Source organism: Poromitra crassiceps, assembly GCF_964638095.1.
Source record: "Poromitra crassiceps genome assembly, chromosome: 29".
NCBI classification, from domain to species: Eukaryota; Metazoa; Chordata; class Actinopteri; order Beryciformes; family Melamphaidae; genus Poromitra; species Poromitra crassiceps.
Genome location: NC_139641.1, coordinates 11,075,226 through 11,091,129, shown reverse-complemented (window position 1 = coordinate 11,091,129; position 15,904 = coordinate 11,075,226). Strand labels below are relative to the sequence as shown.

General features: G+C 41.7%; 1 protein-coding gene across 1 annotated transcript in view; it reads right to left on the bottom strand.

Moving 5' to 3' along the window:
- Positions 1-15,904, bottom strand: part of stk40 (serine/threonine kinase 40) — a 57,283-nt gene that overhangs the window by 14,932 nt on the left and 26,447 nt on the right. The window contains exon 7 of the mRNA XM_083662532.1: positions 7,568-7,683. Coding sequence (XP_083518658.1) covers positions 7,568-7,683 — 116 coding nt within the window. The remainder of the gene's footprint in view (positions 1-7,567; positions 7,684-15,904) is intronic.

Sequence of the window (15,904 nt, the reverse complement as noted above, 5' to 3'; positions counted from 1 at the left end):
ATATGAGATTTCATCTCAACGATACATATCGTGACGTTTTACTATCGCGAAATTTCGTGGGACGATATATTGTGACACCCCTATTGTGTACACATTGAACACAAGTGTAAAATGCAATGTGTCCTCTCAATCTGGATACAGCAACTTTATGCGGATTGAGAGGACAACCACTTCTGCAATCTGATTGCAATCAGATTGCAGAAAATGCATGTTTACGCCAGGTGTAAATGGAATCAGGCTGAAGTGATCAAATACAATCTGATGGCAGAAACCACATGTTAAAGGGGGACTAACCCCCTAGATATGTATTAGAACAGTGATTTGAAAATACCTATGGAAAAAACCAAGAAATGACATATGCTCTTGTCTATACTGGACTCTTTGGCTGTGTTGAAGTCCAGATTTTTTTTCGGAAATCGACGCCATTACAGTTTGCCTACTGCCTCAAAAATAATTTATTTGAAAGGGGCCATATCTGTATAAATATCAACAACTAGCCAACGCTGGTGGCCTGTTTGGAAAGAGCTTTGCTCAAAATGGTTGAAAGTTATATCAATTTGGTAATTCAGTGGCGAACTAGAAATTTAATTATTTTTCTGCATGTAACTCTATGGCAGTGTGTTAAACTACGTTACGAGAGCAAAGTGGCATGGGCTCGTTACAGCAGCACACCGCACAATACGACAAACCCCCCGTTCTGGGGTAACACAATGCAAGATTTCTCTACGTCATTCCCTCGTCCAAGTTGCCATATAGTCCCTTTTTCATTTTAGTTTGGGGGCTTTTCGTGATTCTTGTTAAAAGTTGTCCTCTCAGCGCAGTGCAGGCTGCCTGCGCCTCCTCCCTCCTGCCAGACTCCGGCTGGCGAAACAGCCTGCTGCATGCATGGGGCGCTTGTAACCTCACGGAGCAACAAACAAACAGACAGAAATAGCTGGTGTGCGATTTAGAGAATACAGTCTGAGATTGGGTACAGGATTGAGGGAATCCCGCATCTGTTTGCGAAGGTGCGACTGGACAGGACGCTTTTCACAGACAGGCACAGTAGTCGGAGCGAGGCGAGTGTCTCTCAGGGCTACTCAGGGCAGAGCTGCAGATCTTTCCTCCTCCTCCTCCGCGCATTCAGTCTGTCCAAAATCATTACCGATATAATCTCAGTAGGAGGGATGCAGGGAAATATGATAGTAGCCGATGTGTTTAGAGAAGCTTTGTCACGTTGTCACGTCGTAGTATAGCGTTATATTTTACATGTGCGCTAAACTGCGACCATATTTGTTTGCGGAAATATCAGACTGCTCTCTCTACTCTCAGAGCACAGAGAGCTCTGCTCTGCTGCGCGCGCCCGCGGAGCTTGGAGCTAGTGCATGAGGTTTACAGTACGACTCTCTCCCGCATGCCTGGGCTGGAGACAGCTGCCATATATCTCAGTGCTTCCAACTCGGACTGATAATATATACATCATCATTCGAGCTTATTCAGGTAAGATATTAATAAAGTAGTGACACATTCAGCGGGAAACTAACTATAATTAAGACATGTGCCAACTTTGACAACGTTTGGTTCAGTATTTTAAGAGCAAACTTCAATAAGAATAGGCTTGGAGTTCTGAGGAGCCGAAAGGGTACAGAGGGGGTAGGGGAGTAATTATCTTGAAATCCCATAGTCTTTGGGGACAACCTGACGTCAGGTTGTACCAAATCTCCCATTCATTTGAGAAAAAAAAAAAAGCAGTGTTCGACCCGTAGAGGGCGCTTATGCCAGTTATGCTGCTGAAAAATTATACAAATGGTAAAATGGCAACAGTTTGGTGTCAAATGTGGAAATTCTGACCAGAATTCTTCACACATCACCCCCAAAGTCATATATATTGGTTAAAAGCTGAAAAAAAGTGTTTTGGAGGTTAGTTCTCCTTTAAGGTCAGGTGTAAATGGCCACTGTGTGTGTGTGCGCCCCGCCCCTCTCCTCTTCTCTCCAGCCAGGAAACTGCTGCTGGCTGTGTCTCGACTGATGGAGGGAGAAAGGAGCAACCCGGAAAGAAAGAGGATCTCTTTTCTCGTTCAGAAATCACAAAAAAACACACTATTATGCAATGCATGTCTTACGGAGTTGGTGAGATAAAACGTGGCAGATAACGTTCATGTAGCAATTATAAATATGGTAGTAAATCGATTTTCTTAATTTCTCCAGTACCGATAAGAGAACCGTTAACGTGACAGCGTAATTGATCCTCCGGTATTTACAAATTTGGCACCGCGGCCCGTTTGGTACCGGGTCTCGATCAGTGTTGGGGGTAACTCATTACAAAGGTAACATATTACATGTAATATATTACTTTTAGCAGTAACTCAGTAATATAACTTATTACTTATAGGATTTCAGTAATATTATACCAGTTACTTTGTCAAGTAACTCAAGTTACAAATTGAGTTACTTTTCTTTCAATCAAAGCACATATTTAAATCATTTCCTAATCAAACTGTGTTTTTATGCAAATAACCACTATAGATGACAATAACAAAGGAAAAGGATAACATTTAGAATTTTGGATTGTTTACACCGACTTCAAGACAGTTTAAATTCATTTTCGGGATGGTTCCGGGGCGCCGATGTCAGTTATTTTGGTGAAAGTAGTGCAAAAGTAGTGTGATAAGTAATGAGTTACTCTACACAGACAGTAATATTGTAAAGTAACTTTACACTTTCAAATGAAAGTAACTAGTAATATGTAGTATATTACATTTTGAAAGTAACTTGTAATCCCTACTTAAGTCTGCACATTCAGTCTGACAAAATGAGCAATGTGAGCTTGAACAATTGAAGAAGAAAAATAGATTTCCTTGCTTTTCAAAAAGGCAACGTTCCACAACAAAAAGAAGTGAAACATGTCGCTTCTCCTACACGTATCATCAGAAAATGCACATTTATCAAAAGGAGAAGGCTATTTCTAGCTTTTGCCAATCATCCAAGATTGCAACATGGCCTCATTCTTGTTGCCTAATAACCGGAAAATCAAACACAAGACCAGCTGCTTAACGTTACGCAACGCTCTTGAACGCCTCCCAGCAACCCAGCTGGACCCAGATTAACCAGGGGATCTCTCATAACAGGAGCTGACTGCAATTTCACATCTAGAATGATGGGAAACCGTTTACTGCCAACTTCAAAATAGCATTAACTTAATTAACAGAGGAATATTTTCCATCAGTTTTCATTTGTTATTTTGAAACTACGTAGTGAGGGAATGGTTACTATAATATTACTATATACTCAGTAGGGGTGGGGGAAAAAAATCGATACACCATAGTATCGCGATATGTTGCCTGACGATATTGTATCGATATTTGGACGCCAAGTATCGATATTTAAAAAAGAAAAAAAAATTGCAGGCCATGCCATGCCAGGCCACCGGGCATCTGCCCGAAGCGCCCCGATGTTGCAGTCCACGCCTGCAGTGGCATATTGAGTCCAGAGAAGCTTATTAATGTAGCCTACATGTGGGGCAAAAACAAAACAAAACAAAAAAACACTGCATGTTTTACTTCCGGTGAGGTCAAGGAAAAGGTAGGAAAAGGAGTTAGACAATATATCGCAATATCGCAATATTCAAGATATCGCAATACTATCGTATCGTGACTCAAGTATCGTTTTAGTATCGTATCGTGGGCATCTGGTGATTCCCACCCCTTATACTCATATTTACTCTCTATAACACATTCAGATGGGGAGAGCTCTCTTAAATTGAGCTGTAGCTCTATTGAAGCGTCAACATTTCAGTGAAGTAACAGCGTCAGTCCTGTACAGTTTAGTCTGAACACCAGACCCATGAGAGTTATTACACTGATACACTACGTTACTGCATGCTGCAGATCTCTCTCTCTGGGTCTGATACACTATGTTACTGCATGCTGCAGATCTCTCTCTCTGGGTCTGATACACTACGTTACTGCATGCTGCAGATCTCTCTCTCTGGGTCTGATACACTACGTTACTGCATGCTGCAGATCTCTCTCTGGGGTCTGATACATTACGTTACTGCATGCTGCAGATCTCTCTCTGGGTCTGATACACTACGTTACTGCATGCTGCAGATCTCTCTCTGGGTCTGATACACTACGTTACTGCATGCTGCAGATCTCTCTCTGGGTCTGATACACTACGTTACTGCATGCTGCAGATCTCTCTCTCTGGGTCTGATACATTACGTTACTGCATGCTGCAGATCTCTCTCTGGGTCTGATACACTATGTTACTGCATGCTGCAGATCTCTCTCTCTGGGTCTGATACACTATGTTACTGCATGCTGCAGCTCTCTCTCTGGGTCTGATACACTACGTTACTGCATGCTGCAGATCTCTCTCTGGGTCTGATACTAGGGATGTTCATTTTGAAAATTTTCCAAAATCGATAATCGGTGAGAATTAATGATCAATTATCGATTATCGATTTTATTAATACTTAGAAAATTTTCAATATTTTCATTTTTTTTTTTTTTTTTTTTTAACAAAATGAATGCCTATGGCAGAAAATACGAAAGACAACGTGTTCTCCTCAATGAACTCTTTATTTCAATGTGTCTCCTCTTCAACACTGCTGTCCCCGGCGCATGCCGGTGTGAATTTCTCATGTTTAAAACAGTTTTGTTGGCACACAAAGGCCCATGCCCAGCCAGAAAACTAGAGACTATATGAAGCTCCACCTCACGTTAGTCGGCTGTGCAATGGAGTGGGGCGAGGAGGAACGAATTCCACCCAAACCTAGTCCAAAATTTTTTTTTTTTTTTTTATATAATTAAAAAATCGATCCAAATGCCACAGGATCGATTCCAATCCTTAACGATCGATTATCGATTTTCGATAATTGATGAACATCCCTATCTGATACACTACGTTACTGCATGCTGCAGATCTCTCTCTGGGTCTGTTACACTACGTTACTGCTAGGGATGGGCATCGAATTTCGAATTTTCGAATAATCGTTGTTATTATCAAGGTCGACTTTTATTATTGAAATTCGGAAAAAAAAAAAAAAAAACTTTTTTTTTTTTTTTTTTGAGTGAAATGTTGCATTGTCTCCCCTGATTCTAAGTATAGTCAAATCGCTTGGTTTGAGCAAGTAAAACAATTTTTATAAGCATTTTAAGCAAGGTTTATGGAAAAATGAATGGCGGATGAAATCCCATGAAGAGGGAGAGGGGGTGACTTTGGCACCCCTTTGGCACTCAGACCTGAGCCTACTAAATATTTAATGAACCACTCATGATTGTCAAAACTGTTTTTTATTTTCGAAAATGTCAATGTCATGTAACATGTTCTTTACTTCAGTGGTGCAATGCTTGTTTGAGCTAAAAATCTACAGCAGAAGCTTTTTATATTAATTAATAAAGCCGTAGACTTAGAATCAGGGGAGACAATGCAACATTTCACTCACAAAAAAAAAAAAAAAAAAATTACATTTTTTATTTTTTTTACATTTTTATTTTTATTTTCGAAATTCGAATTAAATTCGAATTTGGCCAGCGAATTTCGAATAGTGTTTTTGCTAGAAATGCCCATCCCTAGTTACTGCATGCTGCAGATCTCTCTCTGGGTCTGATACACTACGTTACTGCATGCTGCAGATCTCTCTCTGGGTCTGTTACACTACGTTACTGCATGCTGCAGATCTCTCTCTGGGTCTGATACACTACGTTACTGCATGCTGCAGATCTCTCTCTGGGTCTGATACACTACGTTACTGCATGCTGCAGATCTCTCTCTGGGTCTGTTACACTACGTTACTGCATGCTGCAGATCTCTCTCTGGGTCTGTTACACTACGTTACTGCATGCTGCAGATCTCTCTCTGGGTCTGATACACTATGTTACTGCATGCTGCAGATCTCTCTCTCTGGGTCTGATACACTACGTTACTGCATGCTGCAGATCTCTCTCTCTGGGTCTGATACACTACGTTACTGCATGCTGCAGATCTCTCTCTCTGGGTCTGATACACTATGTTACTGCATGCTGCAGATCTCTCTCTGGGTCTGATACACTACGTTACTGCATGCTGCAGATCTCTCTCTCTGGGTCTGTTACACTACGTTACTGCATGCTGCAGATCTCTCTCTCTCTGGGTCTGATACACTACGTTACTGCATGCTGCAGATCTCTCTCTCTGGGTCTGCGACGCTTCCCTCCAGCCGGCTGGTTATGGGAGGGAACCATTCACATTGGCCAGTGATTGGCCAGTGGTGGATTCAGTCTTCCCCAATCACTAACGACTTTGCGATCATCAGACGACACGGGAGGCGCAGCCCATTTTTCGAACTGCTCTCTCATCGGTGCTACGACCTGTCACTCATTCAATTTCAACCCGCCTTCAAAAACCAGCAGTGGCTGTGAAGTGGCACAGACTCACTTATGTAGTATGCGGAGCGCAGCGATTCAACGTAATATTTGAGTCTGGGGAGAGACTATGTACAGCTCATCTTGCAATATAGCAGATACTGTATATAGTCGTATTATGAATCATACTTGTCTCGTCAGCTGACTGTAAATGTCAGGTTTGTGTGGATGAATTGTATGCATGCGTTGTCAACTATAGAGACGCATGCATGTCTGGGAACGCCCACAAAATGTTAAACGGCTGGCGCGCGAGTGGGGTAAAACCACCCATATATCTCATGGGCTGACTCACCAAAAGACGGTGCTGCGGCTCTAAACTACAGGTTTTGGGGGTTCTAGAGCAGAACACAAGACGTCTGCTCAGATGCGCGTTTACTGCGGTGGTTAAATCCCCGATCGTGTCTGCCTGGGCTGGGCTATCGGCTAAATTCTAACGTTGCTGAATGGATAGAACGGGGGAATTTACCCCACACTGACCCTGCCCCCAGGCTAACTAACGATAATTGTCATTGTTGATTAATCTGTCAATTATTTTCTCGGTTCATCGATTAGTTTGGTCTACAAAATGTCTGAAAATCTTTCCCAAAGCCCAAGATGACATCTTCAAATGTCTTATTTTGTCCACAACCCAAAAATATTCAAATTTAAGAAGCTGGAATCAGAGATTTGTTTCGTTATTTTTTTCTTATACTCAAAACGGATAAATCAATTGTCAAAATAGTTGTCGATTAATTTAATAGTTGTCAACCAACAGGGTTCATACAGATGCAAATCAAATAATTGATTTTCAAATATAAATTTGGCACAAAAGGGGCATCAAATTTGCATGATATTACATTTTGTCTTTAACAAGTTAATTCTATCAATCTTGTGAATGGGATGGGGAAATATTTGTCTAAAGATTGCTTTGACTTTGAACAGATGCTCATACCTCACTAAGCGCCTTTTGTCTTTTTAATACCAACTTTGGTCAAAATATAAGAGGTGACGTCACTGACAGACAGCGTTATGTGGTTCATGTGAAATTCAAGGACTTTTAAGAACGTTTAAAAAAGGGGCTATTTTCAAGGTATTCCAGGACTTGAATTTTTCCCCTCAAAATCCAAGCACCTTGACAGAACCCTGAGCTAATCTATTCATCATCGCAGCAGTAATGCCACATAGCAACGTTCTCCTCTCACCACTGAGGACATCAGGGCTGATGTAGGCGGGACTTCCTCTCTGGTCCTTCAGCAGGTCGTCCTCGCTCACCAGGTGCTTTCCCAGGCAGAAGTTGGTGATGGTGATCCGGTGAGTCCTGTAAAGCACACAAACACGCCTGATCAACACAGCTGCAGCATCCTCTACTTCACTTCACTTCAGTTTAACCCATTGATACCGGATGCAGCATTTGCATGTATATCCCTTTAACACCGACGGCAACGGGCGTGTCCTTTTACCTTTCATGCCGGCTGCGACGCAGACGCGTAGTACGTGTATATCACTGTTTCAAGACATGTGACCGATTACATGCATCATGATTTGCTGAAATAGACGTGGCGGAGGTGAAATGCATTGTGGGTTTTGTAGTTTTTTATTTTTATTGTTGCCTCGACCGTGTGGACAGTTTTTCAAAGCTCGAACTACACATAAAATCAAGGAAGCGCCGGTCCAGCAATACTTCCCATCAAACTTTAGGATGAAATTAATGCTGCTGACCTAATTTCAGATTTATTTATCTCATGTTCCAATCTGCAATAGCCTCAAGGTTTTACTGCACGTTCTTCTGCAGCACGGTGGCAATTCTGCATGGCCGCGTCTCAGACAGTAAGCTAAGTGAATGCTAACGCTGATGAACTGAACGGAGTATAACTTACTTTGAGGACGAAGACATCAATGAATAAGAAGATTCCACACCCAGATTATGATGTGACTGTTGACACGCTAGCCAAGGCTCATTGGGTGAGTGACTTTTGGCGAATTTGCCGTATTTCAAGACGACTGCAAAACAGAGGTCGCTAATGTTTTAACGTTAACGTTAGGCTGCAGTAATTGTCAAGGGTTCAACAAAACCTATTTCCTCAGCTTCTATAGTAGCTATCAACATGAAATAAAAAGCATTTGAGAGCTTAAACCCGTGGCTTTTTAGTTGGAAGGGTTACATTTGCCGTAATCTTGAGTAACATTTCTTAAAATGCGTTAGAATCTTTATTTTTTATTTTTGGGGGTAAAAAAAAAAAAAAAAATTAATTAATGTTAGGGCAAATATAATACGAAAAGCCAAAGGGTTAAGCTCTCAAATGCTTTTTATTTTATGTTTATATGTGCTATAGAGCCTGAGATATGAAGGTTTTAGTGAACGCCGACCGCTCTGGCAACTTCTCCGAAAAAGGCCGGTTTACAGGGGCTGTTTACAAACGTGCAGTAGGTTTAGAGGGCCACTCAAGAGAAGGCGCGCCGGTATCAATGGGTTAAACAAGAGACCTTTAAAGGACAATTCTGCTTTTTTACACCCTGAACCTCATGTCCAGCTTGAAATATGTTGAAGTCACCCTGACAAGTTTGCTTTGATTTAGCATCAGCATTCAGCAGAAACCATAATCAGTCTGAACTGCATGCTGAAAACGGGGCATCTGAAATGACTGTATTTATGTCTCGTCAAAAGCTTATTTTCCGACACACAGCGGCTCATTATGCTCATTATTAATTACATTATCAATTTGATTTACAAAGCATTTATACTTTATGAAACACTGGTTACAACATGCTGCTGTTCAATGATTCTGTTGTATAGTGGAAATCTACATTTGTTTGGCTTCTCACAGAAGACTGTAAAGAAAGAGACAGAAGACTGTAAAGAAAGATAAGATGTTGAATGACTATGTTGGCCATGTTTAAATCAAAAGGAATTAGATGATGTAACTGCTTTATGGTCAATTCTTAATGTAAATATTTTTATTTTTTAATAATGCACCAGGTTAGAGGGTTCCTTGTACAATTTACAGCATTAGTTCTTTGAGAATCTCTTCAAAAAGCAAAACTGGTATTGTAACTCAAATATCGATATCGAATCGGAAATCGTATCGACTTGAGACCTTGTGTATCGGAATCGTATCGGGAAGTCAGGCCTAGTTCTACTATTATCATCATCATCATTATAGACAAGTTTCCTGGGCACTTCTGGTTTGCTTCCGGACTTCTGTCGCTTCCGGTGTTTGTGAATACGGAGAAGCGTAACGTATACCGTAGTAGCCATAGCGACCGCCGGAAAAATGCAAACTTGGGATCATTCTGCGAGTCTCCTATCTAATGAAAGAGTGTCTATCCCACACCCATTGACAGTGGACACATGGGAAGATAATATGCGTAAATGGCCGAACGTAACTACAGGCAGGATTATAGCGTATTTTGAGGATCAATGGCGGTGGACGGCAACGCGATGAATTATCTCAAAAGCTCCGAAGCGTCAGCCAGACTAACGTTAGGTTACAGTCCTCTCCTCTGTCACAGTCAGTCAGATTAATGTTAGGTTACAGTGACAGTACTCTCCTCTCTCACAGTCAGACTAACGTTAGGTTACAGTCCTCTCCTCTCTCACAGTCAGTCAGACTAACGTTATGTTACTGTCCTCTGTCACAGTCAGTCAGACTAACGTTAGGTTACAGTGACATACTCTCCTCTCTCACAGTCAGACTAACGTTAGGTTACAGTCCTCTCCTCTCTCACAGTCAGTCAGACTAACGTTAGGTTACTGTCCTCTCCTCTGTCACAGTCAGCCAGACTAACGTTAGGTGTCTCTCCATTAAAAAACAACCCAGTTTGCCTTGATCACTGCAAAACATGACATGCCGTGTGTAGCCTCCACACAATAGGGCTACACACGGTAAATCATGGTAAATACGCAGCACAATACCCGCCGTGGTAAACAGAAGAAGACTGGGATATTAGCTTTAAGGCGACTCACTTCTAGACTTGAATGAAATTGTATTCACCTACTATCTGCTCCGTGGATTACCATTTTACAATTTCAGAGACGAAATTGTAACATAGCAACGTTGGTCCACAAACGTTGCTATTTAAAAAAAAAAATTGGGAGATCGGGTTGGGATTATAACGTTAGTTTGCCGAGTCGCACCTGGTAATCCAGAAATGGCGTTATGGTACCTTTGTCTACTTGTAGATCATCAAGAAACTTTAAATTAATAACGTTAGATGTGTTAGCCAGAGCTGTATATCGGGTCTAGCAGCTGATCAGCAGCTCAGACAGCCTCAAACACGAGGTGATTCTCAGCTCTATAATTCGCAAAATAGCAGTGGATGGAAACGCGCACTGTGTTTTGACAGCCACGCACTGCACAATGTGTTCCAGAATAACCCATTGTTAATAACGTCTGCTAACGTTAGTGTAGCTGATGTTATCGATCGTTGTAAAAAAGTTTGGATATTTCGGCTGCTGCCTTCTGATGTGCTCGCTGCTGTGGACTTAAACGGAAGCCGGGGACACGAAAGGCTGCTATGGCGCCGCCCTAGGAACGGCCCAGGAAACTTGTCTATAGCAGCCACATCCAAACAATCATCCCCCTACATCAGTGACATCCCTAGAAGGTGGATGCACCAGACACACTGGAGCTTCCAAATCGGAGGAGTTCCACTGGCGTCACCAGGTGATGTTAGATTAGTTTGGTTTGTGTGGAGAGAGACACCGCGGAGCTATCAGATGTTAGCCTGACTCATAAAGGTCAATTGGGTTTGCGTGGCAGAGTGAAACCCTGCAGCGTTTAAACCAAAGGGGACTTAAGTAAGGACTGTTGTATCTTCTCCCTGTTCTTCTGAGGGAGAAAGAGAAAATCTAAAGCCACACATTGAAAAACATGTGAGTCAACCTGTGGCTTGGTGGGATAATTATCTGGGTGAGTCAGCCGGCGTGGTGCTGGGGTGGAAAACGGGTAAATAAAGTGAAAGAAAAGTTTAAAATATGTGCAGAGTGCAGACTCAGAGACACGCAACTTAAAAGTGCACGGACACACTCAAGTCACTCCCGTGCTAAAAATGCACACGCGGGACCAAAACTGCACAACGGAGGCTCCACGGTGGCTCAGTGGTTAGCAGCACCGTTGCCTCACAGCAAAAAGGTCCCGGGTTCCAACCCCACAGTCCGTACCCAGGTCCTTTCTGTGTGGAGTTTGCATGTTCTCCCTGTGTTTGTGTGGGTTTTCCTCCGGGTGCCCTGCCCTGACCCAAGGCAATGGCAAAAGAAACTGGAGTTCGTCCCCCGGGCGCTGCACTGCGGCTGCCCGCTGCTCCTAGTTCTAGGAAGGTTCCTAGTAGATAGATGGATGGATCAAATGCACGCTTAAACACTCCACCGATTTTCAACGCTGATTTATTTTGCACATAATCTCACAAATATCTGAAAAGTGTAAACCGTTTTGCAGACAATCATTTAGTTTGACAGTTGTTGAGAATCTTTTTGAGTAAAGTTGTGGACCAGTGATTGAGTTTGTGCATGAATGACATCACCGGTCCACAACTTTACTCAAAGCAACTCTCAACAACTGTCAAACTAAATGATTGTCTGCAAAACGGTTTACACTTTTCGGATATGTGTGAGATTCTGTGCAAAATAAATCAGCATTGAAAATCGGTGGAGTGTCCCTTTAATTTGGCACCCAAAAGCACATGAATACACATGATAGACTCTGGGTCCAGTCAGGATCACGCTGCTCACCAACATCCGCTTTCTGAAGAGCCTGAGGTCAAGAGCTTCCTCTATTCTCTGTCACTTTCACACCCGGCTCCATCTAACATACTCACTGCTCCCAGTATAGCATCTGGAGCCAATTCCTGGCAAACACACCACATTCAGCTCAATGTCCTGCTCTCAATCCTCCCTATGAAACATTAGAGCTGTCACTTTTTATTCAAAATTCGAATTTAACTTCAAATGTGGGGGATATATATATATATTTTTTATTAACCAAAATTAACCAACTGCTGCTTGCTGGTAATGTTAATCCCATGTCAGAAAAAGTCTCCAGATTTGTCGCGTTAGTCTCTTCTGAGAAAGATTGTCTCCAGGAGGGTCTGAAAAGTTGTCTCGAGTTGGATGCAGCCAAGTTTGTGAGGCAGTGTTGTGACTGTGAGCGTCCAAGCTAACACAGCAGCGGAGAGGAGAGGAGCTGACTGACTGGACCATGAGGACAGCTGAGGATTCTTTTTTTATATTCTTTTAATATTTAATATTATATTATATATATTTATATGATGTAACCGGCAGGCACGGACTGCATAATCGGGCACGTCGGGCCGATGCCCGGTGGCCTGGCCTGCAAAAAAAAATATATATATATATATATATATATATATATATATATATTAGGGCTGCACGATATATCGTTTACACATCGTCATCGCGATGTGCGCATGCGCAATAGTCACATCGCAGGGCGTGCGATGTTAAAAGTAAATTAACGTCATTTTGCTTGATAAACTCTCACTTTAGGGGTAGCCTACTGAGTGAAATGCAGTCTCTCTCAAAGGTGAGAGATGCCCTACTACTGTACTCATTCATTTAGTGCTTAGCTTCAACACAACAAAATGGACAGAGAGCTAAATTGAATTATTTTTGCTTATGTTGCGTTGCTGACAGTAGCCCGTCGGATGTAAACGATGTGATTGCGGAGGCGGATGTGTCCACAGGTTGCAGCGCACTAGCATACAGCAGGCTGGCTGCTGTAACTCAAACATGTCTGTGGAGTGGAGATATTTACTCTTGAAACACCAACAAGCAAGACAGCAACATAATATAATGACACGAAGGCTAAAGTGATTATTACTGAGAAGTTGTCCGTGTATCACCGCAGCTCTCTCTCCCCCCCAGGCTCTGATGATGCCAGGTCCTACACATCGGGAGCGTTTTTTTCGTGCGATTAATTCGCACGTCAATAATATTTTCCGAACCTATATCAGTCAATGCAACCGTGCATACCAACGGCGAAGTTTCGCCAAGCGTTATTGCGGTGTTTATTTTTTCGAACCACGGTCGATTTTTCAGTAGTTCGCTTCCGACGTGTACACATCTGTGGCTGTGATTGACAGGTGGGTCAAAACTCGCATCGCAATTTCGTGCCGTATATTCGCTCTTGATGTGTAAGGACCTGGGTTGAGTTAATCATACATAGCGACTCATTTACACAAAACATTTCAGTGAAAATAAAAAGACGAGACATATCTTGGCAATTAAATGTATATTTATTACTTTTCACGAATGAATTGTTTGTCACCAGTGCTGCTACATGTGAATCGTCGTCTCTGTCTGTACTGCGGTGCGCTCCAAAACCGGAACTCCAGATGCGGAGTGTACCACTTGGTAGTTTCTGGAGGGGGTTTCCGGGGGGTCAGACCAAGTGTGTAAAGTGGCAGGGGTGTTTCATTGTTGATTTATTGAAACGGTAGATTCTGGCACTCAATATTAGGGGTGGGCAATATATCAATTGTATATCAATATTGTGATATGAGACTATATGGTCTTAGATGTTGGATATGGTAAAATATGGTGATGATACGGCATACATGTTGTCTTTCCCTGGCTTTAAAAGCTGCAGTACACTAAGTGAAATGTAGGCTAGTGACATTTTTAAAGTAGAATGTCATAACTCACTCACTTTTTCATGTACTGTATGTAAGTCATGGAAATCCATTGGTCAAAATGTGTATGAACCCTGTTAGATGGTGCTCTGAGGCCTACCAGTAGGCCACAGCCCAGTCGTTGAGAAACATTAAAATACATAATTTCCCCTCCAATATCAGATGGACTCTTCTACAAAATCACCCAAATCAATCTAGAAGTATTATTTTCTTTAAAATAGAGCTATTCTGGTAATCTGGTGAAAATCTCTATTTTTTCATATCGCAATATATATCGCAGGGGTGGGGAATATCGCAATGTCAGTTTTTTCCAATATCGTGCAGCCCTAATATATATATATATATATATATATATATATATATATTTATATATATATATATATATATATATATATATATATATATATATATATATTTTTTTTAATTAACCAAAAAACTTTGAATATATTCAAACATTTTGCGGGCAATTAAAGTTAATTCAAACTTTATTTTGGGAAAAAGTGACAGCTCCAATGAACATTCTGTCCAAATAACCATTTTCATCTGCTGCTTATGCGTTCCGACCAGCTTTGAAACGCACGTCTCCATCACCACACAGTGGGCCTTGTGATCTGCACAAGGTCGGACCAGAGGAACTGAGTGCGACGCTTCAAGGAGCCTCCGCATAAAAGCTTCCTTTATGGAGGAGTCTGCTCTTTTGTCCGTGTGCATCGAGACAGAGACGCTGCTATTCCTGCACCGGAGATCGCATGTTCCCCGAGGACTGGAGGAGACCACACCATGTCCGCTTCCTGGTCATGTGACCCGGGTAGTCAGGAAACCAGAAACCAAACCCCCCTTCTCTTCCCTCCCCGCAACCTCCTGCTGAAAATAACCCTGCTGATGAGAAACCAGGTTACACACGGGGCATCCTTTTGCACGGAGGCCAGCAAATTGCATTTTCCAAAAATACATTTCTTGTAGAAATCAATGGTTTGGAGCGTCTCTCTAGTGCTGAAGTCTTCATGGTCGCTAACAATTGAGACACATAACATTGTGTAGCAAGAATGGCTTCTATTAAACTCACTTTCATCGTCTGGCATTTTATTGATTATTGTTCTTCTTTGTTTAGCTCTTTTATGTTTTGTATCGATTGCTCTTGTATTGTTTTATGTTTGATCTTTCTGGTTTGATTTTATTTTTATTTGGAGGATTTGATCTGTTAATCTTGCTCTGTTCTGTGACATTGTGTTCACTTTTATAACTGATCTGCCTGTGAAGCACTTTTGTAACGGCTGTTTTGAAAGGTGCTATACAAATAAAGATATTATTATTATTATTAAATTCTAAGGTACTGCATGTATGCATGAATGCGTAGCTTCTGCTCGTCTAAGAGAAATAAAATCAAACGAAAGATCTCAGAACTACAAATGATACAATCAAGTTCTCAGTAAAGAATGACAACATAATAGACAAAATAGCGCATCACTATGCCATTTTTCAAGAGGTAGGCCAGCAGAAACATGACAGAAAATCTTCTGAGGTAAATGAGAGAGCCTGCTGATGTAGACAGGAGCTCTGTGAAAAACAAGCCGCGTTAACACCTTGTTGTGGCATGTGTGTGTGTGAGGCCATATTTAGACGACAACCGTCTCTGCATACAGCGGCAAGCTGGCGTGGTGTTCTCACGTTTGATTTTGTGTTTATACACAGCGTTTGTGATCATGATTTGCGTGCAGACTGAAGCTGCAAAAAACTCAAATGAGACAGAATACCATGGAAACTTCTGGTTAAAACCTTCACAATAATGGTCATTAAATAAATTAATAGCCTTATTGATGCATGTTGCAACGTTTTTTTTTTGGTGTGTCGTCCGAAATACACAGAACACATACTGTATATATGGCCATGTT